At 50.4% G+C, this 27,776-nt stretch overlaps 1 protein-coding gene across 1 annotated transcript in view; it reads left to right on the plus strand.

Moving 5' to 3' along the window:
* The first annotated feature begins 16,122 nt into the window (after window positions 1–16,122).
* CPNE8 (copine 8) overlaps window positions 16,123–27,776 on the plus strand; it is a 142,069-nt gene continuing 130,415 nt past the window's right edge. Inside the window, exon 1 of the mRNA XM_060244762.1 lies at window positions 16,123–16,256. Coding sequence (XP_060100745.1) covers window positions 16,123–16,256 — 134 coding nt within the window. The remainder of the gene's footprint in view (window positions 16,257–27,776) is intronic.

Raw genomic sequence — 27,776 nt, forward strand, 5'->3', positions numbered from 1 at the left:
CCCCATTCATGGCTCTCCAGGGTCTCTAGCTGAGGTTTCTCACACCTATTTGCCTGGACCCTTTTTAGTTGGAGATGCCAGGGATTGAACCTGGGACCTTCTGCTTCCCAAGCAGATGCTCTGCCACTGAGCCACAGCCCCATTCATGGCTCTCCAGGGTCTCAAGCTGAGGTTTCTCACACCTATTTGCCTGGACCCTTTTTAGTTGGAGATGCCAGGGATTGAACCTGGGACCTTCTGCTTCCCAAGCAGATGCTCTGCCACTGAGCCACAGCCCCATTCATGGCTCTCCAGGGTCTCAAGCTGAGGTTTCTCACACCTATTTGCCTGGACCCTTTTTAGTTGGAGATGCCAGGGATTGAACCTGGGACCTTCTGCTTCCCATGCAGATGCTCTACCACTGAGGCACAGCCCCATTCATGGCTCTCCAGGGTCTCTAGCTGAGGTTTCTCACACCTATTTGCTTGGACCCTTTTTAGTTGGAGATGCCAGGGATTGAACCTGCTTCCCAAGCAGATGCTCTACCACTGAGCCACAGCCCCATTCATGGCTCTCCAGGGTCTCAAGCTGAGGTTTCTCACACCTATTTGCCTGGACCCTTTTTAGTTGGAGATGCCAGGGATTGAACCTGGGACCTTCTGCTTCCCAAGCAGATGCTCTGCCACTGAGCCACAGCCCCATTCATGGCTCTCCAGGGTCTCAAGCTGAGGTTTCTCACACCTATTTGCCTGGACCCTTTTTAGTAGGAGATGCCAGGGATTGAACCTGCTTCCCAAGCAGATGTTCTACCACTGAGCCACAGCCCCATTCATGGCTCTCCAGGGTCTCAAGCTGAGGTTTCTCACACCTATTTACCTGGACCCTTTTTAGTTGGAGATGCCAGGGATTGAACCTGCTTCCGTAGCAGATGCTCTGGCACTGAGCCACAGCCCCATTCATGGCTCTCCAGGGTCTCAAGCTGAGGTTTCTCACACCTATTTACCTGGACCCTTTTTAGTTGGAGATGCCAGGGATTGAACCTGGGACCTTCTGCTTCCCAAGGAGATGCACTACCACTGAGCCACAGCCCCATTCATGGCTCTCTAGAGTCTCAAGCTGAGGTTTCTCACACCTATTTGCTTGGACCCTTTTTAGTTGGAGATGCCAGGGATTGAACCTGCTTCCCAAGCAGATGCTCTACCACTGAGCCACAGCCCCATTCATGGCTCTCCAGGGTCTCAAGCTGAGGTTTCTCACACCTATTTGCCTGGACCCTTTTTAGTTGGAGATGCCAGGGATTTAACCTGGGACCTTCTGCTTCCCAAGGAGATGCACTACCACTGAGCATCAGCCCCATTCATGGCTCTTCAGGGTCTCAAGCTGACGTTTCTCACACCTATCTGCCTGGACCCTTTTTAGTTGGAGATGCCAGGGATTGAACCTGGGACCTTCTGCTTCCCAAGGAGATGCACTACCACTGAGCCACAGCCCCATTCATGGCTCACCTGGGTCTCAAGCTGATGTTTCTCACACCTATTTGCCTGGACCCTTTTTAGTTGGAGATGCCAGGGATTGAACCTGGGACCTTCTGCTTCCCAAGCAGATGCTCTGCCACTGAGCCACAGCCCCATTCATGGCTCTCCAGGGTCTCAAGCTGAGGTTTCTCACACCTATTTGCCTCGACCTTTTTAGTTGGAGATGCCAGGGATTGAACCTGCTTCCCAAGCAGATGCTCTGCCACTGAGCCACAGCCCCATTCATGGCTCTCCAGGGTCTCAAGCTGAGGTTTCTCACACCTATTTACCTGGACCCTTTTTAGTTGGAGATGCCAGGGATTGAACCTGGGACCTTCTGCTTCCCAAGCAGATGCTCTGCCACTGAGCCACAGCCCCATTCATGGCTCTCCAGGGTCTCAAGCTGAGGTTTCTCACACCTATTTGCCTGGACCCTTTTTAGTTGGAGATGCCAGGGATTGAACCTGCTTCCCAAGCAGATGTTCTACCACTGAGCCACAGCCCCATTCATGGCTCTCCAGGGTCTCAAGCTGAGGTTTCTCACACCTATTTACCTGGACCCTTTTTAGTTGGAGATGCCAGGGATTGAACCTGCTTCCCAAGCAGATGCTCTGGCACTGAGCCACAGCCCCATTCATGGCTCTCCAGGGTCTCAAGCTGAGGTTTCTCACACCTATTTACCTGGACCCTTTTTAGTTGGAGATGCCAGGGATTGAACCTGGGACCTTCTGCTTCCCAAAGAGATGCACTACCACTGAGCCACAGCCCCATTCATGGCTCTCTAGAGTCTCAAGCTGAGGTTTCTCACACCTATTTGCTTGGACCCTTTTTAGTTGGAGATGCCAGGGATTGAACCTGCTTCCCAAGCAGATGTTCTACCACTGAGCCACAGCCCCATTCATGGCTCTCCAGGGTCTCAAGCTGAGGTTTCTCACACCTATTTGCCTGGACCCTTTTTAGTTGGAGATGCCAGGGATTGAACCTGCTTCCCAAGCAGATGCTCTGCCACTGAGCCACAGCCCCATTCATGGCTCTCCAGGGTCTCAAGCTGAGGTTTCTCACACCTATTTGCCTGGACCCTTTTTAGTTGGAGATGCCAGGGATTGAACCTGGGACCTTCTGCTTCCCAAGGAGATGCACTACCACTGAGCCACAGCCCCATTCATGGCTCTCTAGAGTCTCAAGCTGAGGTTTCTCACACCTATTTGCTTGGACCCTTTTTAGTTGGAGATGCCAGGGATTGAACCTGCTTCCCAAGCAGATGCTCTACCACTGAGCCACAGCCCCATTCATGGCTCTCCAGGGTCTCAAGCTGAGGTTTCTCACACCTATTTGCCTGGACCCTTTTTAGTTGGAGATGCCAGGGATTTAACCTGGGACCTTCTGCTTCCCAAGGAGATGCACTACCACTGAGCATCAGCCCCATTCATGGCTCTTCAGGGTCTCAAGCTGACGTTTCTCACACCTATCTGCCTGGACCCTTTTTAGTTGGAGATGCCAGGGATTGAACCTGGGACCTTCTGCTTCCCAAGGAGATGCACTACCACTGAGCCACAGCCCCATTCATGGCTCTCCAGGGTCTCAAGCTGATGTTTCTCACACCTATTTGCCTGGACCCTTTTTAGTTGGAGATGCCAGGGATTGAACCTGGGACCTTCTGCTTCCCAAGCAGATGCTCTGCCACTGAGCCACAGCCCCATTCATGGCTCTCCAGGGTCTCAAGCTGAGGTTTCTCACACCTATTTGCCTCGACCTTTTTAGTTGGAGATGCCAGGGATTGAACCTGCTTCCCAAGCAGATGCTCTGCCACTGAGCCACAGCCCCATTCATGGCTCTCCAGGGTCTCAAGCTGAGGTTTCTCACACCTATTTACCTGGACCCTTTTTAGTTGGAGATGCCAGGGATTGAACCTGCTTCCCAAGCAGATGTTCTACCACTGAGCCACAGCCCCATTCATGGCTCTCCAGGGTCTCAAGCTGAGGTTTCTCACACCTATTTACCTGGACCCTTTTTAGTTGGAGATGCCAGGGATTGAACCTGCTTCCCAAGCAGATGCTCTGGCACTGAGCCACAGCCCCATTCATGGCTCTCCAGGGTCTCAAGCTGAGGTTTCTCACACCTATTTACCTGGACCCTTTTTAGTTGGAGATGCCAGGGATTGAACCTGGGACCTTCTGCTTCCCAAAGAGATGCACTACCACTGAGCCACAGCCCCATTCATGGCTCTCTAGAGTCTCAAGCTGAGGTTTCTCACACCTATTTGCTTGGACCCTTTTTAGTTGGAGATGCCAGGGATTGAACCTGCTTCCTAAGCAGATGTTCTACCACTGAGCCACAGCCCCATTCATGGCTCTCCAGGGTCTCAAGCTGAGGTTTCTCACACCTATTTGCCTGGACCCTTTTTAGTTGGAGATGCCAGGGATTGAACCTGCTTCCCAAGCAGATGCTCTGCCACTGAGCCACAGCCCCATTCATGGCTCTCCAGGGTCTCAAGCTGAGGTTTCTCACACCTATTTGCCTGGACCCTTTTTAGTTGGAGATGCCAGGGATTGAACCTGGGACCTTCTGCTTCCCAAGGAGATGCACTACCACTGAGCCACAGCCCCATTCATGGCTCTCTAGAGTCTCAAGCTGAGGTTTCTCACACCTATTTGCTTGGACCCTTTTTAGTTGGAGATGCCAGGGATTGAACCTGCTTCCCAAGCAGATGCTCTACCACTGAGCCACAGCCCCATTCATGGCTCTCCAGGGTCTCTAGCTGAGGTTTCTCACACCTATTTGCCTGGACCCTTTTTAGTTGGAGATGCCAGGGATTGAACCTGGGACCTTCTGCTTCCCAAGCAGATGCTCTGCCACTGAGCCACAGCCCCATTCATGGCTCTCCAGGGTCTCAAGCTGAGGTTTCTCACACCTATTTGCCTGGACCCTTTTTAGTTGGAGATGCCAGGGATTGAACCTGCTTCCCAAGCAGATGCTCTGCCACTGAGCCACAGCCCCATTCATGGCTCTCCAGGGTCTCTAGCTGAGGTTTCTCACACCTATTTGCCTGGACCCTTTTTAGTTGGAGATGCCAGGGATTGAACCTGGGACCTTCTGCTTCCCAAGCAGATGCTCTGCCACTGAGCCACAGCCCCATTCATGGCTCTCCAGGGTCTCAAGCTGAGGTTTCTCACACCTATTTGCCTGGACCCTTTTTAGTTGGAGATGCCAGGGATTGAACCTGGGACCTTCTGCTTCCCAAGCAGATGCTCTGCCACTGAGCCACAGCCCCATTCATGGCTCTCCAGGGTCTCAAGCTGAGGTTTCTCACACCTATTTGCCTGGACCCTTTTTAGTTGGAGATGCCAGGGATTGAACCTGGGACCTTCTGCTTCCCAAGCAGATGCTCTACCACTGAGGCACAGCCCCATTCATGGCTCTCCAGGGTCTCTAGCTGAGGTTTCTCACACCTATTTGCTTGGACCCTTTTTAGTTGGAGATGCCAGGGATTGAACCTGCTTCCCAAGCAGATGCTCTATCACTGAGCCACAGCCCCATTCATGGCTCTCCAGGGTCTCAAGCTGAGGTTTCTCACACCTATTTGCCTGGACCCTTTTTAGTTGGAGATGCCAGGGATTGAACCTGGGACCTTCTGCTTCCCAAGGAGATGCACTACCACTGAGCATCAGCCCCATTCATGGCTCTTCAGGGTCTCAAGCTGACGTTTCTCACACCTATCTGCCTGGACCCTTTTTAGTTGGAGATGCCAGGGATTGAACCTGGGACCTTCTGCTTCCCAAGGAGATGCACTACCACTGAGCCACAGCCCCATTCATGGCTCTCCAGGGTCTCAACATGATGTTTCTCACACCTATTTGCCTGGACCCTTTTTAGTTGGAGATGCCAGGGATTGAACCTGGGACCTTCTGCTTCCCAAGCAGATACTCTGCCACTGAGCCACAGCCCCATTCATGGCTCTCCAGGGTCTCAACCTATTTGCCTCGACCTTTTTAGTTGGAGATGCCAGGGATTGAACCTGCTTCCCAAGCAGATGCTCTGCCACTGAGCCACAGCCCCATTCATGGCTCTCCAGGGTCTCAAGCTGAGGTTTCTCACACCTATTTACCTGGACCCTTTTTAGTTGGAGATGCCAGGGATTGAACCTGGGACCTTCTGCTTCCCAAGCAGATGCTCTGCCACTGAGCCACAGCCCCATTCATGGCTCTCCAGGGTCTCAAGCTGAGGTTTCTCACACCTATTTGCCTGGACCCTTTTTAGTTGGAGATGCCAGGGATTGAACCTGGGACCTTCTGCTTCCCAAGGAGATGCACTACCACTGAGCCACAGCCCCATTCATGGCTCTCCAGGGTCTCAAGCTGATGTTTCTCACACCTATTTGCCTGGACCCTTTTTAGTTGGAGATGCCAGGGATTGAACCTGGGACCTTCTGCTTCCCAAGCAGATGCTCTGCCACTGAGCCACAGCCCCATTCATGGCTCTCCAGGGTCTCAAGCTGAGGTTTCTCACACCTATTTGCCTCGACCTTTTTAGTTGGAGATGCCAGGGATTGAACCTGCTTCCCAAGCAGATGCTCTGCCACTGAGCCACAGCCCCATTCATGGCTCTCCAGGGTCTCAAGCTGAGGTTTCTCACACCTATTTACCTGGACCCTTTTTAGTTGGAGATGCCAGGGATTGAACCTGGGACCTTCTGCTTCCCAAGCAGATGCTCTGCCACTGAGCCACAGCCCCATTCATGGCTCTCCAGGGTCTCAAGCTGAGGTTTCTCACACCTATTTGCCTGGACCCTTTTTAGTTGGAGATGCCAGGGATTGAACCTGCTTCCCAAGCAGATGTTCTACCACTGAGCCACAGCCCCATTCATGGCTCTCCAGGGTCTCAAGCTGAGGTTTCTCACACCTATTTACCTGGACCCTTTTTAGTTGGAGATGCCAGGGATTGAACCTGCTTCCCAAGCAGATGCTCTGGCACTGAGCCACAGCCCCATTCATGGCTCTCCAGGGTCTCAAGCTGAGGTTTCTCACACCTATTTACCTGGACCCTTTTTAGTTGGAGATGCCAGGGATTGAACCTGGGACCTTCTGCTTCCCAAAGAGATGCACTACCACTGAGCCACAGCCCCATTCATGGCTCTCTAGAGTCTCAAGCTGAGGTTTCTCACACCTATTTGCTTGGACCCTTTTTAGTTGGAGATGCCAGGGATTGAACCTGCTTCCTAAGCAGATGTTCTACCACTGAGCCACAGCCCCATTCATGGCTCTCCAGGGTCTCAAGCTGAGGTTTCTCACACCTATTTGCCTGGACCCTTTTTAGTTGGAGATGCCAGGGATTGAACCTGCTTCCCAAGCAGATGCTCTGCCACTGAGCCACAGCCCCATTCATGGCTCTCCAGGGTCTCAAGCTGAGGTTTCTCACACCTATTTGCCTGGACCCTTTTTAGTTGGAGATGCCAGGGATTGAACCTGGGACCTTCTGCTTCCCAAGGAGATGCACTACCACTGAGCCACAGCCCCATTCATGGCTCTCTAGAGTCTCAAGCTGAGGTTTCTCACACCTATTTGCTTGGACCCTTTTTAGTTGGAGATGCCAGGGATTGAACCTGCTTCCCAAGCAGATGCTCTACCACTGAGCCACAGCCCCATTCATGGCTCTCCAGGGTCTCTAGCTGAGGTTTCTCACACCTATTTGCCTGGACCCTTTTTAGTTGGAGATGCCAGGGATTGAACCTGGGACCTTCTGCTTCCCAAGCAGATGCTCTGCCACTGAGCCACAGCCCCATTCATGGCTCTCCAGGGTCTCAAGCTGAGGTTTCTCACACCTATTTGCCTGGACCCTTTTTAGTTGGAGATGCCAGGGATTGAACCTGCTTCCCAAGCAGATGCTCTGCCACTGAGCCACAGCCCCATTCATGGCTCTCCAGGGTCTCTAGCTGAGGTTTCTCACACCTATTTGCCTGGACCCTTTTTAGTTGGAGATGCCAGGGATTGAACCTGGGACCTTCTGCTTCCCAAGCAGATGCTCTGCCACTGAGCCACAGCCCCATTCATGGCTCTCCAGGGTCTCAAGCTGAGGTTTCTCACACCTATTTGCCTGGACCCTTTTTAGTTGGAGATGCCAGGGATTGAACCTGGGACCTTCTGCTTCCCAAGCAGATGCTCTGCCACTGAGCCACAGCCCCATTCATGGCTCTCCAGGGTCTCAAGCTGAGGTTTCTCACACCTATTTGCCTGGACCCTTTTTAGTTGGAGATGCCAGGGATTGAACCTGGGACCTTCTGCTTCCCAAGCAGATGCTCTACCACTGAGGCACAGCCCCATTCATGGCTCTCCAGGGTCTCTAGCTGAGGTTTCTCACACCTATTTGCTTGGACCCTTTTTAGTTGGAGATGCCAGGGATTGAACCTGCTTCCCAAGCAGATGCTCTACCACTGAGCCACAGCCCCATTCATGGCTCTCCAGGGTCTCAAGCTGAGGTTTCTCACACCTATTTGCCTGGACCCTTTTTAGTTGGAGATGCCAGGGATTGAACCTGGGACCTTCTGCTTCCCAAGGAGATGCACTACCACTGAGCATCAGCCCCATTCATGGCTCTTCAGGGTCTCAAGCTGACGTTTCTCACACCTATCTGCCTGGACCCTTTTTAGTTGGAGATGCCAGGGATTGAACCTGGGACCTTCTGCTTCCCAAGGAGATGCACTACCACTGAGCCACAGCCCCATTCATGGCTCTCCAGGGTCTCAAGCTGATGTTTCTCACACCTATTTGCCTGGACCCTTTTTAGTTGGAGATGCCAGGGATTGAACCTGGGACCTTCTGCTTCCCAAGCAGATACTCTGCCACTGAGCCACAGCCCCATTCATGGCTCTCCAGGGTCTCAACCTATTTGCCTCGACCTTTTTAGTTGGAGATGCCAGGGATTGAACCTGCTTCCCAAGCAGATGCTCTGCCACTGAGCCACAGCCCCATTCATGGCTCTCCAGGGTCTCAAGCTGAGGTTTCTCACACCTATTTACCTGGACCCTTTTTAGTTGGAGATGCCAGGGATTGAACCTGGGACCTTCTGCTTCCCAAGCAGATGCTCTGCCACTGAGCCACAGCCCCATTCATGGCTCTCCAGGGTCTCAAGCTGAGGTTTCTCACACCTATTTGCCTGGACCCTTTTTAGTTGGAGATGCCAGGGATTGAACCTGGGACCTTCTGCTTCCCAAGGAGATGCACTACCACTGAGCCACAGCCCCATTCATGGCTCTCTAGAGTCTCAAGCTGAGGTTTCTCACAACTATTTGCTTGGACCCTTTTTAGTTGGAGATGCCAGGGATTGAACCTGCTTCCCAAGCAGATGCTCTACCACTGAGCCACAGCCCCATTCATGGCTCTCCAGGGTCTCAAGCTGAGGTTTCTCACACCTATTTGCCTGGACCCTTTTTAGTTGGAGATGCCAGGGATTGAACCTGCTTCCCAAGCAGATGCTCTGCCACTGAGCCACAGCCCCATTCATGGCTCTCCAGGGTCTCAAGCTGAGGTTTCTCACACCTATTTGCCTGGACCCTTTTTAGTTGGAGATGCCAGGGATTGAACCTGGGACCTTCTGCTTCCCAAGGAGATGCACTACCACTGAGCCACAGCCCCATTCATGGCTCTCTAGAGTCTCAAGCTGAGGTTTCTCACACCTATTTGCCTGGACCCTTTTTAGTTGGAGATGCCAGGGATTGAACCTGGGACCTTCTGCTTCCCAAGCAGATGCTCTGCCACTGAGCCACAGCCCCATTCATGGCTCTCCAGGGTCTCAAGCTGAGGTTTCTCACACCTATTTGCCTCGACCCTTTTTAGTTGGAGATGCCAGGGATTGAACCTGCTTCCCAAGCAGATGCTCTGCCACTGAGCCACAGCCCCATTCATGGCTCTCCAGGGTCTCTAGCTGAGGTTTCTCACACCTATTTGCCTGGACCCTTTTTAGTTGGAGATGCCAGGGATTGAACCTGGGACCTTCTGCTTCCCAAGCAGATGCTCTGCCACTGAGCCACAGCCCCATTCATGGCTCTCCAGGGTCTCAAGCTGAGGTTTCTCACACCTATTTGCCTGGACCCTTTTTAGTTGGAGATGCCAGGGATTGAACCTGGGACCTTCTGCTTCCCAAGCAGATGCTCTGCCACTGAGCCACAGCCCCATTCATGGCTCTCCAGGGTCTCAAGCTGAGGTTTCTCACACCTATTTGCCTGGACCCTTTTTAGTTGGAGATGCCAGGGATTGAACCTGGGACCTTCTGCTTCCCAAGCAGATGCTCTACCACTGAGGCACAGCCCCATTCATGGCTCTCCAGGGTCTCTAGCTGAGGTTTCTCACACCTATTTGCTTGGACCCTTTTTAGTTGGAGATGCCAGGGATTGAACCTGCTTCCCAAGCAGATGCTCTACCACTGAGCCACAGCCCCATTCATGGCTCTCCAGGGTCTCAAGCTGAGGTTTCTCACACCTATTTGCCTGGACCCTTTTTAGTTGGAGATGCCAGGGATTGAACCTGGGACCTTCTGCTTCCCAAGGAGATGCACTACCACTGAGCATCAGCCCCATTCATGGCTCTTCAGGGTCTCAAGCTGACGTTTCTCACACCTATCTGCCTGGACCCTTTTTAGTTGGAGATGCCAGGGATTGAACCTGGGACCTTCTGCTTCCCAAGGAGATGCACTACCACTGAGCCACAGCCCCATTCATGGCTCTCCAGGGTCTCAAGCTGATGTTTCTCACACCTATTTGCCTGGACCCTTTTTAGTTGGAGATGCCAGGGATTGAACCTGGGACCTTCTGCTTCCCAAGCAGATGCTCTGCCACTGAGCCACAGCCCCATTCATGGCTCTCCAGGGTCTCAACCTATTTGCCTCGACCTTTTTAGTTGGAGATGCCAGGGATTGAACCTGCTTCCCAAGCAGATGCTCTGCCACTGAGCCACAGCCCCATTCATGGCTCTCCAGGGTCTCAAGCTGAGGTTTCTCACACCTATTTACCTGGACCCTTTTTAGTTGGAGATGCCAGGGATTGAACCTGGGACCTTCTGCTTCCCAAGCAGATGCTCTGCCACTGAGCCACAGCCCCATTCATGGCTCTCCAGGGTCTCAAGCTGAGGTTTCTCACACCTATTTGCCTGGACCCTTTTTAGTTGGAGATGCCAGGGATTGAACCTGGGACCTTCTGCTTCCCAAGGAGATGCACTACCACTGAGCCACAGCCCCATTCATGGCTCTCTAGAGTCTCAAGCTGAGGTTTCTCACAGCTATTTGCTTGGACCCTTTTTAGTTGGAGATGCCAGGGATTGAACCTGCTTCCCAAGCAGATGCTCTACCACTGAGCCACAGCCCCATTCATGGCTCTCCAGGGTCTCTAGCTGAGGTTTCTCACACCTATTTGCCTGGACCCTTTTTAGTTGGAGATGCCAGGGATTGAACCTGGGACCTTCTGCTTCCCAAGCAGATGCTCTGCCACTGAGCCACAGCCCCATTCATGGCTCTCCAGGGTCTCAAGCTGAGGTTTCTCACACCTATTTGCCTGGACCCTTTTTAGTTGGAGATGCCAGGGATTGAACCTGGGACCTTCTGCTTCCCAAGCAGATGCTCTGCCACTGAGCCACAGCCCCATTCATGGCTCTCCAGGGTCTCAAGCTGAGGTTTCTCACACCTATTTGCCTGGACCCTTTTTAGTTGGAGATGCCAGGGATTGAACCTGGGACCTTCTGCTTCCCAAGCAGATGCTCTACCACTGAGGCACAGCCCCATTCATGGCTCTCCAGGGTCTCTAGCTGAGGTTTCTCACACCTATTTGCTTGGACCCTTTTTAGTTGGAGATGCCAGGGATTGAACCTGCTTCCCAAGCAGATGCTCTACCACTGAGCCACAGCCCCATTCATGGCTCTCCAGGGTCTCAAGCTGAGGTTTCTCACACCTATTTGCCTGGACCCTTTTTAGTTGGAGATGCCAGGGATTGAACCTGGGACCTTCTGCTTCCCAAGGAGATGCACTACCACTGAGCATCAGCCCCATTCATGGCTCTTCAGGGTCTCAAGCTGACGTTTCTCACACCTATCTGCCTGGACCCTTTTTAGTTGGAGATGCCAGGGATTGAACCTGGGACCTTCTGCTTCCCAAGGAGATGCACTACCACTGAGCCACAGCCCCATTCATGGCTCTCCAGGGTCTCAAGCTGATGTTTCTCACACCTATTTGCCTGGACCCTTTTTAGTTGGAGATGCCAGGGATTGAACCTGGGACCTTCTGCTTCCCAAGCAGATACTCTGCCACTGAGCCACAGCCCCATTCATGGCTCTCCAGGGTCTCAACCTATTTGCCTCGACCTTTTTAGTTGGAGATGCCAGGGATTGAACCTGCTTCCCAAGCAGATGCTCTGCCACTGAGCCACAGCCCCATTCATGGCTCTCCAGGGTCTCAAGCTGAGGTTTCTCACACCTATTTACCTGGACCCTTTTTAGTTGGAGATGCCAGGGATTGAACCTGGGACCTTCTGCTTCCCAAGCAGATGCTCTGCCACTGAGCCACAGCCCCATTCATGGCTCTCCAGGGTCTCAAGCTGAGGTTTCTCACACCTATTTGCCTGGACCCTTTTTAGTTGGAGATGCCAGGGATTGAACCTGGGACCTTCTGCTTCCCAAGGAGATGCACTACCACTGAGCCACAGCCCCATTCATGGCTCTCTAGAGTCTCAAGCTGAGGTTTCTCACAACTATTTGCTTGGACCCTTTTTAGTTGGAGATGCCAGGGATTGAACCTGCTTCCCAAGCAGATGCTCTACCACTGAGCCACAGCCCCATTCATGGCTCTCCAGGGTCTCAAGCTGAGGTTTCTCACACCTATTTGCCTGGACCCTTTTTAGTTGGAGATGCCAGGGATTGAACCTGCTTCCCAAGCAGATGCTCTGCCACTGAGCCACAGCCCCATTCATGGCTCTCCAGGGTCTCAAGCTGAGGTTTCTCACACCTATTTGCCTGGACCCTTTTTAGTTGGAGATGCCAGGGATTGAACCTGGGAGCTTCTGCTTCCCAAGGAGATGCACTACCACTGAGCCACAGCCCCATTCATGGCTCTCTAGAGTCTCAAGCTGAGGTTTCTCACACCTATTTGCCTGGACCCTTTTTAGTTGGAGATGCCAGGGATTGAACCTGGGACCTTCTGCTTCCCAAGCAGATGCTCTGCCACTGAGCCACAGCCCCATTCATGGCTCTCCAGGGTCTCAAGCTGAGGTTTCTCACACCTATTTGCCTCGACCCTTTTTAGTTGGAGATGCCAGGGATTGAACCTGCTTCCCAAGCAGATGCTCTGCCACTGAGCCACAGCCCCATTCATGGCTCTCCAGGGTCTCTAGCTGAGGTTTCTCACACCTATTTGCCTGGACCCTTTTTAGTTGGAGATGCCAGGGATTGAACCTGGGACCTTCTGCTTCCCAAGCAGATGCTCTGCCACTGAGCCACAGCCCCATTCATGGCTCTCCAGGGTCTCAAGCTGAGGTTTCTCACACCTATTTGCCTGGACCCTTTTTAGTTGGAGATGCCAGGGATTGAACCTGGGACCTTCTGCTTCCCAAGCAGATGCTCTGCCACTGAGCCACAGCCCCATTCATGGCTCTCCAGGGTCTCAAGCTGAGGTTTCTCACACCTATTTGCCTGGACCCTTTTTAGTTGGAGATGACAGGGATTGAACCTGGGACCTTCTGCTTCCCAAGCAGATGCTCTACCACTGAGGCACAGCCCCATTCATGGCTCTCCAGGGTCTCTAGCTGAGGTTTCTCACACCTATTTGCTTGGACCCTTTTTAGTTGGAGATGCCAGGGATTGAACCTGCTTCCCAAGCAGATGCTCTACCACTGAGCCACAGCCCCATTCATGGCTCTCCAGGGTCTCAAGCTGAGGTTTCTCACACCTATTTGCCTGGACCCTTTTTAGTTGGAGATGCCAGGGATTGAACCTGGGACCTTCTGCTTCCCAAGGAGATGCACTACCACTGAGCATCAGCCCCATTCATGGCTCTTCAGGGTCTCAAGCTGACGTTTCTCACACCTATCTGCCTGGACCCTTTTTAGTTGGAGATGCCAGGGATTGAACCTGGGACCTTCTGCTTCCCAAGGAGATGCACTACCACTGAGCCACAGCCCCATTCATGGCTCTCCAGGGTCTCAAGCTGATGTTTCTCACACCTATTTGCCTGGACCCTTTTTAGTTGGAGATGCCAGGGATTGAACCTGGGACCTTCTGCTTCCCAAGCAGATGCTCTGCCACTGAGCCACAGCCCCATTCATGGCTCTCCAGGGTCTCAACCTATTTGCCTCGACCTTTTTAGTTGGAGATGCCAGGGATTGAACCTGCTTCCCAAGCAGATGCTCTGCCACTGAGCCACAGCCCCATTCATGGCTCTCCAGGGTCTCAAGCTGAGGTTTCTCACACCTATTTACCTGGACCCTTTTTAGTTGGAGATGCCAGGGATTGAACCTGGGACCTTCTGCTTCCCAAGCAGATGCTCTGCCACTGAGCCACAGCCCCATTCATGGCTCTCCAGGGTCTCAAGCTGAGGTTTCTCACACCTATTTGCCTGGACCCTTTTTAGTTGGAGATGCCAGGGATTGAACCTGGGACCTTCTGCTTCCCAAGGAGATGCACTACCACTGAGCCACAGCCCCATTCATGGCTCTCTAGAGTCTCAAGCTGAGGTTTCTCACAGCTATTTGCTTGGACCCTTTTTAGTTGGAGATGCCAGGGATTGAACCTGCTTCCCAAGCAGATGCTCTACCACTGAGCCACAGCCCCATTCATGGCTCTCCAGGGTCTCAAGCTGAGGTTTCTCACACCTATTTGCCTGGACCCTTTTTAGTTGGAGATGCCAGGGATTGAACCTGCTTCCCAAGCAGATGCTCTGCCACTGAGCCACAGCCCCATTCATGGCTCTCTAGAGTCTCAAGCTGAGGTTTCTCACACCTATTTGCTTGGACCCTTTTTAGTTGGAGATGCCAGGGATTGAACCTGGGACCTTCTGCTTCCCAAGCAGATGCTCTGCCACTGAGCCACAGCCCCATTCATGGCTCTCCAGGGTCTCAACCTATTTGCCTCGACCTTTTTAGTTGGAGATGCCAGGGATTGAACCTGCTTCCCAAGCAGATGCTCTGCCACTGAGCCACAGCCCCATTCATGGCTCTCCAGGGTCTCAAGCTGAGGTTTCTCACACCTATTTACCTGGACCCTTTTTAGTTGGAGATGCCAGGGATTGAACCTGGGACCTTCTGCTTCCCAAGCAGATGCTCTGCCACTGAGCCACAGCCCCATTCATGGCTCTCCAGGGTCTCAAGCTGAGGTTTCTCACACCTATTTGCCTGGACCCTTTTTAGTTGGAGATGCCAGGGATTGAACCTGCTTCCCAAGCAGATGCTCTGCCACTGAGCCACAGCCCCATTCATGGCTCTCTAGAGTCTCAAGCTGAGGTTTCTCACACCTATTTGCTTGGACCCTTTTTAGTTGGAGATGCCAGGGATTGAACCTGGGACCTTCTGCTTCCCAAGCAGATGCTCTGCCACTGAGCCACAGCCCCATTCATGGCTCTCTAGATTCTCAAGCTGAGGTTTCTCACACCTATTTGCCTGGCCCATTTTTTGGAGATGCCACGGATTGAACCTGGGACCTTCTGCTTCCCAAGCAGATGCTCTGCCACTGAGCCACAGCCCCATTCATGGCTCTCCAGGGTCTCCAGCTGAGGTTTCTCACACCTATTTGCCTGGACCCTTTTTAGTTGGAGATGTCAGGGATTGAACCTGGGACCTTCTGCTTCCCAAGCAGATGCTCTGCCACTGAGCCACAGCCCCATTCATGGCTCTCCAGGGTCTCAAGCTGAGGTTTTTCACACCTATTTGCCTTGACCCTTTTTAGTTGGAGATGCCAGGGATTGAACCTGGGACCTTCTGCTTCCCAAGCAGATGCTCTGGCACTGAGCCACAGCCCCATTCATGGCTCTCCAGGGTCTCAAGCTGAGGTCATTCACGCCTATTTGCCTGGACCTTTTTGTGGAGCTGCCAGGGATTGAACCGGGGACCTTCCGCTTCCCAGGCAGATGCTCTACCACCGAGCCACAGTCCCGCTCTCCCTCCCGCAATCCCTTTTCTCCAGCTGTAGATCGGCGTTCAGCCGACACGCGCAAGTAAGGGCTGCCAGCGGGGAAGGAAGGCACGCCGCGCCGAGAGTAACCCCGCCTAGCAGCCCCTCTCCGCCGTTTCCCGCCTCCCGCGCGTCAAGGAAGTTTGCTAAGCCACGCCTTCTCCTCCGCGGCCCAGAAGCGAACTGCCTGGCGCCGCTGCGGGCTCAGCGTTGGCCGCGGTCCTGCCGTTGGCCCCAAGCGGTCGGTTATAAGGGGAGGAGGGTCCCACGCGCGAGTTCCGTGACGTCACGAAAGCCCACGCCCTGCCGGCTCCTCCGCCTCGCGCCAGCGCCCCCCCCCTCGAGCGACCCGCCCGCTGCTGGCTGCTTCCCTTCCCCGCTCGCTTTGCTTTGCTTGCTCCCTTCCTGCCCCCCGCTCTCTCGCGGGCCGCGGCTCCGGGAGATTCCCTTAGCGCCACCTCTTCCTCCCCTCCCTGCTGTCGCTTCTCGCCCCCCATGTTCGGCCCGGACAAACTCTTGGGGCAGCTGTCCAAGCTGGACAGATACGGGAACATGGCGACCGTGGGGGATTTTAACCCGCTCAGCGCCAGCATCCCCGCGACCAAGGTGGAGCTGTCGGTGTCGTGCAGGTGAGCAGTGGGGGCTCGGGGTGCCCGCTTGGGAGGAGACGGATCCCCTCTCTCCCCCCTTGCCGTGCTTGCAAAGTCCCCTTTGGGCGTGAGCGAGAAGAAGCAGCCAGGTCGGAGTGGAGGGGCTTCTGCAGGGGGAGGAACGTGGGGACGGAGCCGTGTCGCTTGCTTCGTGGTGCATGTTTAAGGGCTGAGCCAGGGATAGTGGCAGGGGGAGGAAATCCTTCCCTGCTGTGATGCCCCCCCTATAGCAGCTCCTGGTATACTAGGATCCGATTCCTGGTGCATGAAATTTGGGGAGGGACGGTGGCTCGGTGGTAGAGCAGAAGGTCCCAGGTTCAAGCCCCGGCATCTCCAAAAAAAGGGGTCCAGGCAAAGAGGTGTGAAAAACCTCAGCTGGAGACCCTGGAGAGCCGCTGCCAGTCTGAGAAGACAATACTGACTTGGATGGACCGAGGGTCTGATTCAGTATAAGGCAGCTTCATACGGATATGGAAATTCCTTCAAACCCCCCCCCCCCCCTGCATCGGAGTAGAGCATCATTACCACCCACAAACCAGAGTGTTGTGGTGCCTTTAACAGTCCACGTACGCTTATCCTGGAATACAAATATTGTTCCTCTTTTAAGATGCTGCATGATTCCTTTTGGGATTTTTTTTTTTTTTGAGAGGGGGGCATGACCATAGAATGGATATGCTGCAGAGGAGGTATATGAAATGACAGCAATTTTCAGCATTGCTTTCTTATTTCTTTGGGAAAGTGCGCTTGCGTGTGTGTGGAATTTCTTTCCTGTACGTAGCTGTGAATTGTATGGATGGGTTCTTATCTCTGAAGTGAGCCACAATAAAAACCCATCATTTAACGTGACTAACGAATACAGAATGGCTGGAAGGAGAGGGGCAGAGAGAGGAAAAAATAGACATGTACAAATATTGCAAACAGTAAGAGTGTTATTCCTCTCCCTCCACACACACATCTGGTCTCCTGAAAGACAGTAAGAGTGTTATTCAGTAACAGTAAGAGTGTTATTCCTCTCCCTCCACACACACATCTGGTCTCCTGACAGTGGTGGATTTCCTTGTTCCATGTTGAAAAGTTGTGAAATGTCTTTCTTCTGTGTGATACAGAGAGATAAAAGCACACATGGTCTCTTCCCTTTTAGCATTCCCTTTCACTGGATGTAGTAAGATGTGAATTCCTCCTTCAGTTATTCCACCTGTGTTGCCTGTCTTGCTGATATAATTTACCTTCTCGTGCTTCCCTAGGTTTGTCTGTGGACAATTTGTTTTTGCCTGTACAGCAGAAGAGCATCAGACATCCCTTCTGTTTTGCTTTGCTTTTCTCTGCCCAATTTCTGTTACCAGGGTTATTGTGAGTGAGGGTTTGAATATTAAATCACGCAGTGCCTGTCTCCACTACATGTGAGTGGAGAGCACAGAATTTCTTGCGGTGATCACCTCAGTTGCTAGATGGGACCAGACTCTCTTCCTGTAGTGGATTAGAATGGGGAAATCTCGTTGAGACTGAGGGACTGGGATCCAATTCTGAAATAACCCTTTTGCCTCTGATGGTCCCCGTTGTGTAATGCTCAGAGGCGGAAACAAAATCTTTTTAATCTTAGGGTGCTTTATTTTAGAAGTTTCCCCGCCCACTGGATATTGAGGGTACTACAGCGATTTATGTCTGCCCAATATCAGAAATCGTTTTTGTTTAAGGAATGGGTCAGTTGAGAACCTGTAAAGCTTGGGTACAAAGCAGCTTAGTATTCAGTGTCTTTCTTGTCAGCTCTCTGCCACCAGAAGTAAATGGTATGAAAATGTTGACTTAATTCGCTCCGTTCAAACTCAGGAAGAGCCGTGTGTGTTACCGTTGTTTACTTGTGGAGACAAAGAAGATGGCAATAAGATGTCTCAACCACATTTTATTCTGAAGAAATTGGTTTGAAATTAGCTGAATTAACCATTTAGTCTGGTATCTTTCCTTCCACCTTGCTGCACCACAAATATTTTGCTCGTTGAAATGGTTGTTTTATGAGTGGGGTATTGATGTTTAAAGGAAGGGAATGAGTAAACAAAAGGGTGGAGAAAAGAAGTTTATAGTGAATATTAGCAATGAAAGTCAGTGTTATCTGTTGGCTACTGTTGCCCACTTTATTTTATAGGAAGCTGTATAGAATTTTTAAGTCTTAGTACGTTGATTGGAATAATTGTAGTTTTGCTCATGCTTGGAGAGAAACAAAATCCTATTAATATGCATGTTATTTATGTTCAGAAACACGGGGACCCCCTCCCACCTTAACTTACTGCTTCCAGATTCTGTTGGATTGATTCTTGATTCTGGAATTATTAGTTGGGGAACAGTTCATTTAGAAATTTTAGCAAATTTTCAGAGGCATTTGCTAGCAGGGAAAACCAGAGGGAAACAATATTGTTCCTTTTCTCATAACATATTTATGTCACATTGTTTTGTAAAATATTTGCCAGAAACAGCACATTGTAGGTGCTTGCAATAAACAGTGGGTAGGTATCTTCTTCATGTCATGGTAAAAACTTAGGAGGCTGGCAAAATATAGTATGATCCAGCTAAATCTAGACTTCTGGAGCCAGGTTTGTTTGGAAAGTCAAATGTCTAATAATGTATCCTTTGTTGTTTACTGTGCTGAAGTGTATAATGCTGTGGAAATTTTGTGCCTCATATGAAGGACTATTGGCCAGTGTGGACTGATGCTGAACAGAAATGTACCTGATGTGAGCCCTTTTCAGTCAGCCTATCTTTCGTTCTTGTTACTGGCTACTAATGGTTTTTTCCTGTCATTTCAGACAGATCCGTTTTAGTAGCTGGCTGCTAGTAGAATTTTGTTACCTTTTCACACAATCCCACTTTTATCCTGTTTGGGAAGGGTGCCTCAGCTGTTCTTGATGAAAACTGATTTCTTCTGGTTTCAAATCCTTTCCTTCCTCCTCGGAATCACTGTGGGGTGCTGTGTAAAATGCCCCAGAGTACTGTAGCTGGGATTATTTTAATCGGGGCATTTTAATTTATGAGAGGGCACCGGCTAATCGAATTAAAGGTGATTTAATAATTTTAATAAAGTATGATTTAATTAAAGGTAATTTGATTTAAGTTATCTGACCCTGCCAGGCTTGACTCCCCTCCCTCCCTCCCTCTGGGGAGTGCCCATGCCCACACTCTAGTCTCCCCCCCCCCTGCCATGAGGAGCTACCTTGAGGGTGACCAAATTGAAACAAACAGGTTCAGGCGGCTCTCTCTTGTATTTGGAGAGGCGGGAGTCTCTGCACACAAGAAGGGGCTGCCAGGCGAGGCAGACCATAGATGTGTGGCTGCTGAGAGGCCGGCTGACAGGTGAGGTAGCACATGGACACGCCGCTGTTGAGGGGCTGGCCAGCGAATGATGACAGGGTGCAGCCGCTGCTGAGGGAAAGCAGGCAGGCTGGCCTGGGATGGCGAGGTGGTGTACAGAAGTGCAGCTGTTGAGGGACTGGCTGGCAGGGTGGTGAACAATGGCATGGCTGCAGCCTGGGATGGCAAGGTGGCATGGCTGCTAGCCTGGGATGGCAAGGTGGCGCACAGATGTGTGGTTGTTGCAGGGCTGATGGGCAAGGCGGCTAGCAATGGTGTGGCAGCAGCCACAAAGGGAAGGCAAGCAAGCAGACTAGAATGGCAAGGTGGTGTATCGATGTGTGACTGTTGAGGGGCTGGCTGGCAAGGTGGCAAACAGTGAAGGCTGCTGGAGGAAGGCAGGTGAGCTTGGGGCAAGGTGAGATGAGGGCAAGGAGGCAGAGGCAGCAAGCTGGGATTTTGTTTGTTCACCGCTGGGTGGCTATAAGTGCACAAAGACGTACTGCTGCCACCTCTCACCCTCTTGTCCTGCTCTGCCGGGTCAGGGGCCCCCTCAGTTGGGGGCCTCAGCAGGAAGTCGGGGCAGGGCCCCCAGACGCCCCTTCATAGCTTTGGTCCTGGAGTGTGGTGGTCCTGAAACAGGACTGTGGAAGCCAGGCATCCCAATGGTGGAACCATTCCGCTGATCTGTGATACTGTTTGTCCACCATAGTGCTCCCAAGAGAACATCCAACGAAAACAAACACATCTGAGGAAGATCACGTGTGTTGCAAAAAAAAGAGCGGGAAAAGAAAGTAGTGCTGTTTGAAATGATGCAGCACTTCAGATATGGCTCATTACCAGAAGGAAAATTGCTGTCCGGAACTGTTTTACACAATGATGGGCCAATAACGAGTACCATCTGGTTTGGAAAGGTGATGTGAAAGGGCTCATGGAGGACTAGTTTTCACTTTTATTAAACTCTTTGCACATCTGATGATTTTTTTAAAATGTGAAAGTCTATGAGTCTGAATGAACAGTTCAGACTTGTGCACTGCACTTGTGCTATTGTAAGTTAAGTTGTTCTTGCTACTAAATGTTTAGGATGTGCCATAATACCCACTAAGCTAGTGAAGATCACTTCAGCACTGGCACCATGGAATGTTTTGGGGTGTGGCAAATACCAATGAATGTAAGCAACTTGCTTTCAGTTTGGAAATTTGATAAGTATTCATGCAGGCATTTTCTGCCAAGATAGAATTTGTCATCCTTTTTCTTTCTTTCTTACCGGCTGCAGTTTATGATTCTTCATGTTGGCTGCTTGTTCACGGAGCAAAAGGTGTTGAATATGTCTCAGTTGATTGAATTGCAATATGGATATATACTCAATGTAACTTAAGTTTCTTCCTCACTAGTTTTTCTGTCTGCAGCTGATGTTTGGATTCCTGAGAATCACCCAAAAAAACCGATGATGTCATTGTTAAGTGATTGCTTTTCAATATTTCCTTGTTGCCCTCCCATTTATTTAAAGGGCTGATTTGTGTGTGTTTGTGCGGAGAGCCTGTTCTGACTTGCTCTGCGGTTGCAATACGAGATCGTGTTCTGTGTGTGCTCCTGTCACCTGAGGCAATTCTGAGAGGAATAGCCTGGGTGTTTGATAAGGCGTGGCTGCATGGCCAACCAGTTCCCTGTTCCTGTTGGCATCTTCCACACACTCTTGACTTCAGGGGGTGGGGAATGAAGGGTTTGCTTGGGTGCCTCGTGAATTGACCTTTCGCTTGGATCCCCGATGCCTGTTTATACTAGCCGCTTTTTGCCTGGCCCATGTTCCATTTACCTGGGGTGAGCCCTGTTTATTCCTTCCATCCTCAGCATCTGCCTCTGATGCTGGAGCTAGTGAGTGCCAGAAGCACATCTAGAATGCATGTGTACTACCTTGCTTGCTCTGTTTCTGGGGTTACCACAACTGCAACTCTCCTTTAGCCCGTAGGCATTCTGTGAACCTCAGTACAAACACGTCCGCCAGGCAAACTTACTTTGCTTAACTCCTGTGAGCAGACACATGGTGATTTTTTTAATTCAGTTGCTGTTGATCATTGTCAAAGTTTGTGGTGATCAGCTTTGAATGTGAGCGACAGGCACCTATTCCGCGGGACCAAATTGTTTCACCTTTGGCGCTTGCAGTTCTGATTGTTAACTTCTGAGCTGCTTGCCACGGTTGCCATTTTTAAAATTTAGTTTTTGAAATGGTAGCCAATAGCCATTACACTATTTCACTGTTTCTGCCGGTAAGTAGTTTTCCTAGTGTTGTCTTAGTATCGTGGTATAACCAGGCCTGTAGTTACTGGGGGCCTGTGGGGGAAACACCCCATGACTTCTTGCTGGGGTGCTCCCACTCAGGTGCCCTAGACTTTCCCTCCCACCCCCCCTCCCGGCTGCTGCCACAGCAGGAGGGATGCCCAGGAGCAGCTGCTGCCCTTTCTTTACCATTTAAAGGCCCTGCTGATCAGCTGCCCCTAGATGTCCCTCCTTTGTGATTTAAATTGTGGGGGACAGAGAGGGCACTGGTGGCCTCCACCCTCTCAGCTTTTACCCCCACAGCCCCTCAATTGGCAGCAGCAGCAGTGGGGGGGGGGAAGGGGAGGTCTGGCACCTGAGTTATGGCGGGGGGGGTAGGTGGGGAGCCTCTATACATGCCCCCCCCTGACTTTACAAATCCTGCCTGTGGACCTGGGTATAATAGTACAAATCCGCTCAAAGCTGAGCTGGGTAAATATGGATGCCTCCACATGTAGATGTCAAAATATCTACTTCATTTTTATCCTTCCTTTCTCCCCAGTGGGGACCCAAACAGTTTACATCATTTCCCACTCTTCTCCTTTATTCTCACAACAGCCCTGTGAGGTGGGTTAGACTGAGAGTCACTAGCCCACTAGCAAGCTTTCATTGCAGAGTGAGAATTTGAACCTGAGTCTCCCACATCCCAATTTGACGTTCTAATGATTAGTCATCCCTTAACACTGGTGACTTAAAGAATGTAGTCTTCAACATTAAAATTCAGGTTTATGAGTGAAAAGGGAATCCTGATTTGAGCCGATTCTATGGTACATGCTGCAGTACTGCAGTCAGAGCCCTCTGCTCACGACCTGAGTTTGATCCCAGCAGAGACTGGTTCAGGTAGCCGGCTTCAGGTTGACTCAGCCTTCCATCCTTCCGAGGTCGGTAAAATGAGTACCCAGCTTGCGGGGGGGGGGGGAAGTCTAGATGACTGGGGAAGTCAATAGCAAACCACTCCATAAAAAGTCTGCTGTAAAAATGTGAAAGCAACGTCACCCCAGAGTTAGAAATGACTGGTGCTTGCACGGGGGACTACCTTTGCCTTTTTGAGCAGAGCCCCGTGGCGCATAGTGGTGAAGCTGCAGTACTGCAGTCGGAGCCCTCTGCACACGACCTGAGTTCGATCCCAGTGGAAGCTGGATTCAGGTAGCTGGCTCAAGGTTGACTCAGCGTTCCATCCTTCCGAGGTCGGTAAAATGAGTAACCAGCTTGCTGGGGGGAAAGTGTAGATGACTGGGGAAGGCAATGGCAAACCACCCCGTAAAAAGTCTGCCGTGAAAACGTTGTGAAAGTAACGTCACCCCAGAGTTGAAAACGACTGGTGCTTGTACAGGGGACTACCTTTACCTTTATGGTACAAGTAGTAATAGTTTTTTTTCTTAACTTATTTTGTACTATATGAAATGTTCCTGTTTTGACTTTATCTAGCATGCATACTAAATTTGTTACTGTTTGTAACTATGGTGGTTCTTATAGGTCTTCAGTTCTTAAAACTTCTTAAAATTAATATTGTAGGAGCTTTCTGACAGGATATCAGAATTGTTAGGATATTTGTCTGCTTTCTGCAAAGCTGAATTTTAGTATGCCAGTTTTGAGAAGTCAAAAATGCAACTTTTCACATCCTTACATTGGGGAAAATTTTTTTACTTCCATAGCAGGTAGAATGGTGAAATTTGGTGATACGTCATCTGCTGATTACTAGGGGAAAAGCAGGAAAAATGATGTTTTGTTTGGTACAAATTCTTGACAAGTTTTAGCTCACGTTGGAGGGCAATACTCCAGCTCAGTTTCTCAGGTCAAAGGCAGGGTGGAATATTTGAGGAATTTCTGTGCTCGTTTACATACTTGATTTGGGTTTGGCTAGTTACGGGGAGAACATTTCCATTTATAACCACAGAAGTGTATATTTATGATTATGTACAAGCTTTATTTACTAGTGTAGTATGGATGAACTGTTGTTCTCAATTTACTATTAAGCATTTAACGGAGGTTTTGCTGTCTTGTTAGATTCTGCAGATTACTTTGAGATATCCAGATAATTAGTTCAAAATATGCTTGTTTTACATTTTAGAAATTGGATACTTCAGCAGTACTAGTTCAAATTGTGGAAGGGTAGCCATTGTCTAGATACCTACATGTATGTGTGTGAGAGGGATAATATAACATCAGCAACAACTGGATAACATATGCTTCAGTGTATTTAATGGGAGCCTATAAAGGGGCTGAACCTTAATGGTTCAAGGCAGTTGCAAAGCAACCTTCTCATTCTGGCAGAAGTCCAAAGCAAAATCTGAAAACTCGCTGCTAGGGTGAGGTGAAATTCTGTTGACGCTACTCAAGTTTACTGTTGTGCTTCTCTGCAGGCCAAGTGCAGTTGTTAGGGTTGTAATATGATATGGCCATGGGGAAAATAGTGTCGTTTCGTATCAGTGATGCCCTGGGACTCTCCAGTGACAGTTCCTAAATCAGTTTTGGGATATTTCAAATCAAAGCGGTTCTGGTAGGTGAAGAAATAATCACATTTCCCCCAAAACATTATATTACAGTTTGAGTGATGAGAAAATAACAGAAGTGTTTTCTTGAGGGAAGATATTGAACTCTCACAGCAACTCCATAAGGCTATTTTATTGAAAGATTCTATGTGGTACAGTGTGAAAAGCTATCTATTATGCCATTAAAGGTTTGGTATGGTATGGTATGGTATGGTATGGTATGGTATGGTATGGTATGGTATGGTATGGTGAAAAGCTATCCATATGGGTAAACCTATCACTGGATACGATCAGATGGGCAGGTTACCGCAGCGGGAACTCAGCTTTTAAACAGCGGCTTGATTTTGCACTGCTTCACATCGATCAGCTGCTAAGACAGCAGCTGCTAAGCAGGCATCAAAGTGGCACGGCCTGTAGTCGGACATTCACGTTGCTAACACACCATAACCACAGACCTGCGGCTGGGTTGGGGATTTTTTCCCAAATTCCTGCAGTGCATGCGCAGAAGCAGACAAGTGCACACACGTTCCTGGCTGGTTATATGGGGGCGCTGGTGCACCTCAGACTGGGGTTGGGGGGAAAAATAATTTGCTGGGAACAGTGGAACAGTCTCATGCGTTTCCATGGCACACCAGGGCAACCAGACAGCTGGAAAACTGTCATGGAAGTAGGCTTCCCAACCCTCCCGCTCTGGCAGGGGGTTCCAGGATTTCCACCCTCTTCCCCCGCCCCACCCAAAAATGGAAGCGGGGGGGGGAAGGGGGGGAAACGGCGCCAAGGAGCTCGCTTGGCTTCTGGAGGCGGCGGCGAAGGGGCCGTGGCGGCCACCGAGATTGCGCGCCAGGTGGTGAGTGCCAGGCGGGAGGGCGCGCACGGGACCGGGGTGGGCCTCCCTTGGGTGGCTGAGCTCGGCCATCTCGCCTCCTTCCTCGTCTACCTCGCCAAGGCTGCCGGAGCCGGGGCAGCTTGGCGTGCGTCCGCCGGCTCTCCAGCGGGCGAGCGAGGAGGAGGCGGCTGGGATGTGCAGGGATGAGGCTGAGTGGGCGCCCGCACGGCTGCTCCGAGGGCGCGGGGCCTCGCCTTTCAGAGCTGGGAGGAGGAGGAGGGGGGGATGGGGCAGCCTCTGGGTACCCTGCGAGGACCCCGCGAGGGCCTAGCTGTCCTGGATGAATGCCCATGTCCTCAAACCACACTTCCTAGGTCACACTGTGACAGTTCCCCCCTCCCCGTTCTTAGGACATGGCTGAGAAGTGTTTCAATAACACTTCCTTTGAAAAATAATCCATCCCACTCTGTTTTTTTTGGAAAACTGGGCTGTCGACAGAACTGGAAGAAGTTAATTACTGTCCAGGGAAGGTGTGGGTGTGAGTTCCCAAAAGTTTGAAAAAAATGTTTAATTTTTCATGAAAGAGAAAAGGGCTCTGATCTCTGTTGGAATCCCTCCCTGTTTACACAGAGGTGTCTATTAGCAGAGTCAACAGCGAGACTCCTGATAGCTTCGTCTCTAGGGGAGCTGTTTTTTGAGGTAGAGGCACCAAAATTTTAATGTAGTATCTAGTGCCTCTCCTCAAAGTACCCCCCAAGTTTCAAAACGATTGGAGCAGCGGGTCCAATTCTATGAGCCCCAAAAGAAGGTGCCCCTATCCTTCATTATTTCCTATGGAAGGAAAACATTTTAAAAGGTGTGCTGTCCCTTTAAATGTGATGGCCAGAACTTCCTTGGAGTTCAATTCTGCTTGTCACACCCTTGTTCCTGGCTCCGCCCCCCATGTCTCCTCGCTCCACCCCCAAAGTCTCCTGGCTCCACCCCCAAAGTCCCCAGATATTTCTTGAATTGGACTTGGCAACCCTACATGGAAGCGCTTTGCTGGGGAAGCCATTGGAATTTGCCCGTGGCTATTTAATCCATGTGGGAATTGTTTAAGTGTGAGTTAAAGATGAGTGGAGCATAGGGGCCAGATCTGTGTGTGTGGTTGTATCATTTAATCTGGAGGTAGGGTTGCCAAGTCCAAGTCAAGAAATATCTGGGGACTTTGGGGGTGGAGCCAGGAGACATTGGGGCAGAGCCAGGAGCAAGGGTGTGACAAGCAGAATTGAACTCCAAGGGAGTTCTGGCCATCACATTTAAAGGGACAACACACCTTTTAAAATGCCTTCCTTCCATAGAAAATAATGAAGGATAGGGGCACCTTCTTTTGGGGCTCGTAGAATTGGACCCCCTGGTCCAATCTTTTTGAAACTTGGGGGGTATTTTGGGAAGAGGCACTAGATGCTATACTGAAAATTTGGCACCTCTACCTCAAAAAACAGCCCCCCCCAGGGCCCCGATACCCGCGGATCAATTCCCCATCATTCCCTATGGGAATCGTTCCTGGAGGTGCATAATGGCTGTGGGGGTGGAGCTTCCCCCGCCAGCCAGCTGGCTGGGGGAGGGGGAAAGCCTGTAAAACAAGGGGATCCCCCGCTGGGACCTGGGGATTGGGAAGCCTATCTGGAGGAGAGGGGTGGCTGTGGCTGGCCAAACTGCTCATCTAATCACATCCATTGTGTCCTTCCGTCTTTGTGTTTCAGATCTAGTTTCAGAATGTACCTGTTTATTTTCAAATGCTAAATCTGTTACTTCTGTGTCGTTCAATAATTTATCTAACAGTAACATTTAAATTGCTGTCTTAGTTTAGGTCTCTGCTGTACTGCTAGCATCTGTATATAGTACTGATAAACCGCGAATGTACCACGATAGCAAATTTTAATAAATGACATCTCCTGTGGAAAAAATTCATTCCATCAGCTGAATTAAGTTAGAATGATTAAGCACTATGACACTGGTTTTTACAAAGGTTCTAAGTAATGATTCAGCTGCTTAAAATTATCCAACATTAAAATATAGTGAGGGCTAATGCCTTTTTTGTATAGACAGGGCTTATATTCTTGAAATTATATTTGTAAGTTGGTTAAGCGTTAGGAAGCAGAAAGTAGGAATATTTTGATAGTTCTCTCAATGGAGGGAAATAAACAGTGGGGGTCATACAGGGGCTGGTAGTGGGGTCAGTACCATTTAATTTGCTCATAAATGATCTAGACTATCTAGAACAGTATTTTATCACTTTATGCATTATTCACATACATTGCCTTTAAACCTTAGTAACTTTATTATTATTTTTTCATCCTCTTAACTGCAGCTACTTTATAAGACAACTCTAAAAGGTTTGGTTTTAATCGCCGAAATTTTTGGAATTTTAGTAATAATGAAAATTTAAATTGGCGGAAATAAAATAATTTTTTTACAGGTACTTGTGACAGCTTTCAGCAAGGGATTCAAATAGAGGCGCTGGACTTCAGCAGAAATTATTTT

Source organism: Heteronotia binoei, chromosome 8, assembly GCF_032191835.1.
Source record: "Heteronotia binoei isolate CCM8104 ecotype False Entrance Well chromosome 8, APGP_CSIRO_Hbin_v1, whole genome shotgun sequence".
Lineage (NCBI taxonomy): Eukaryota > Metazoa > Chordata > Lepidosauria > Squamata > Gekkonidae > Heteronotia > Heteronotia binoei.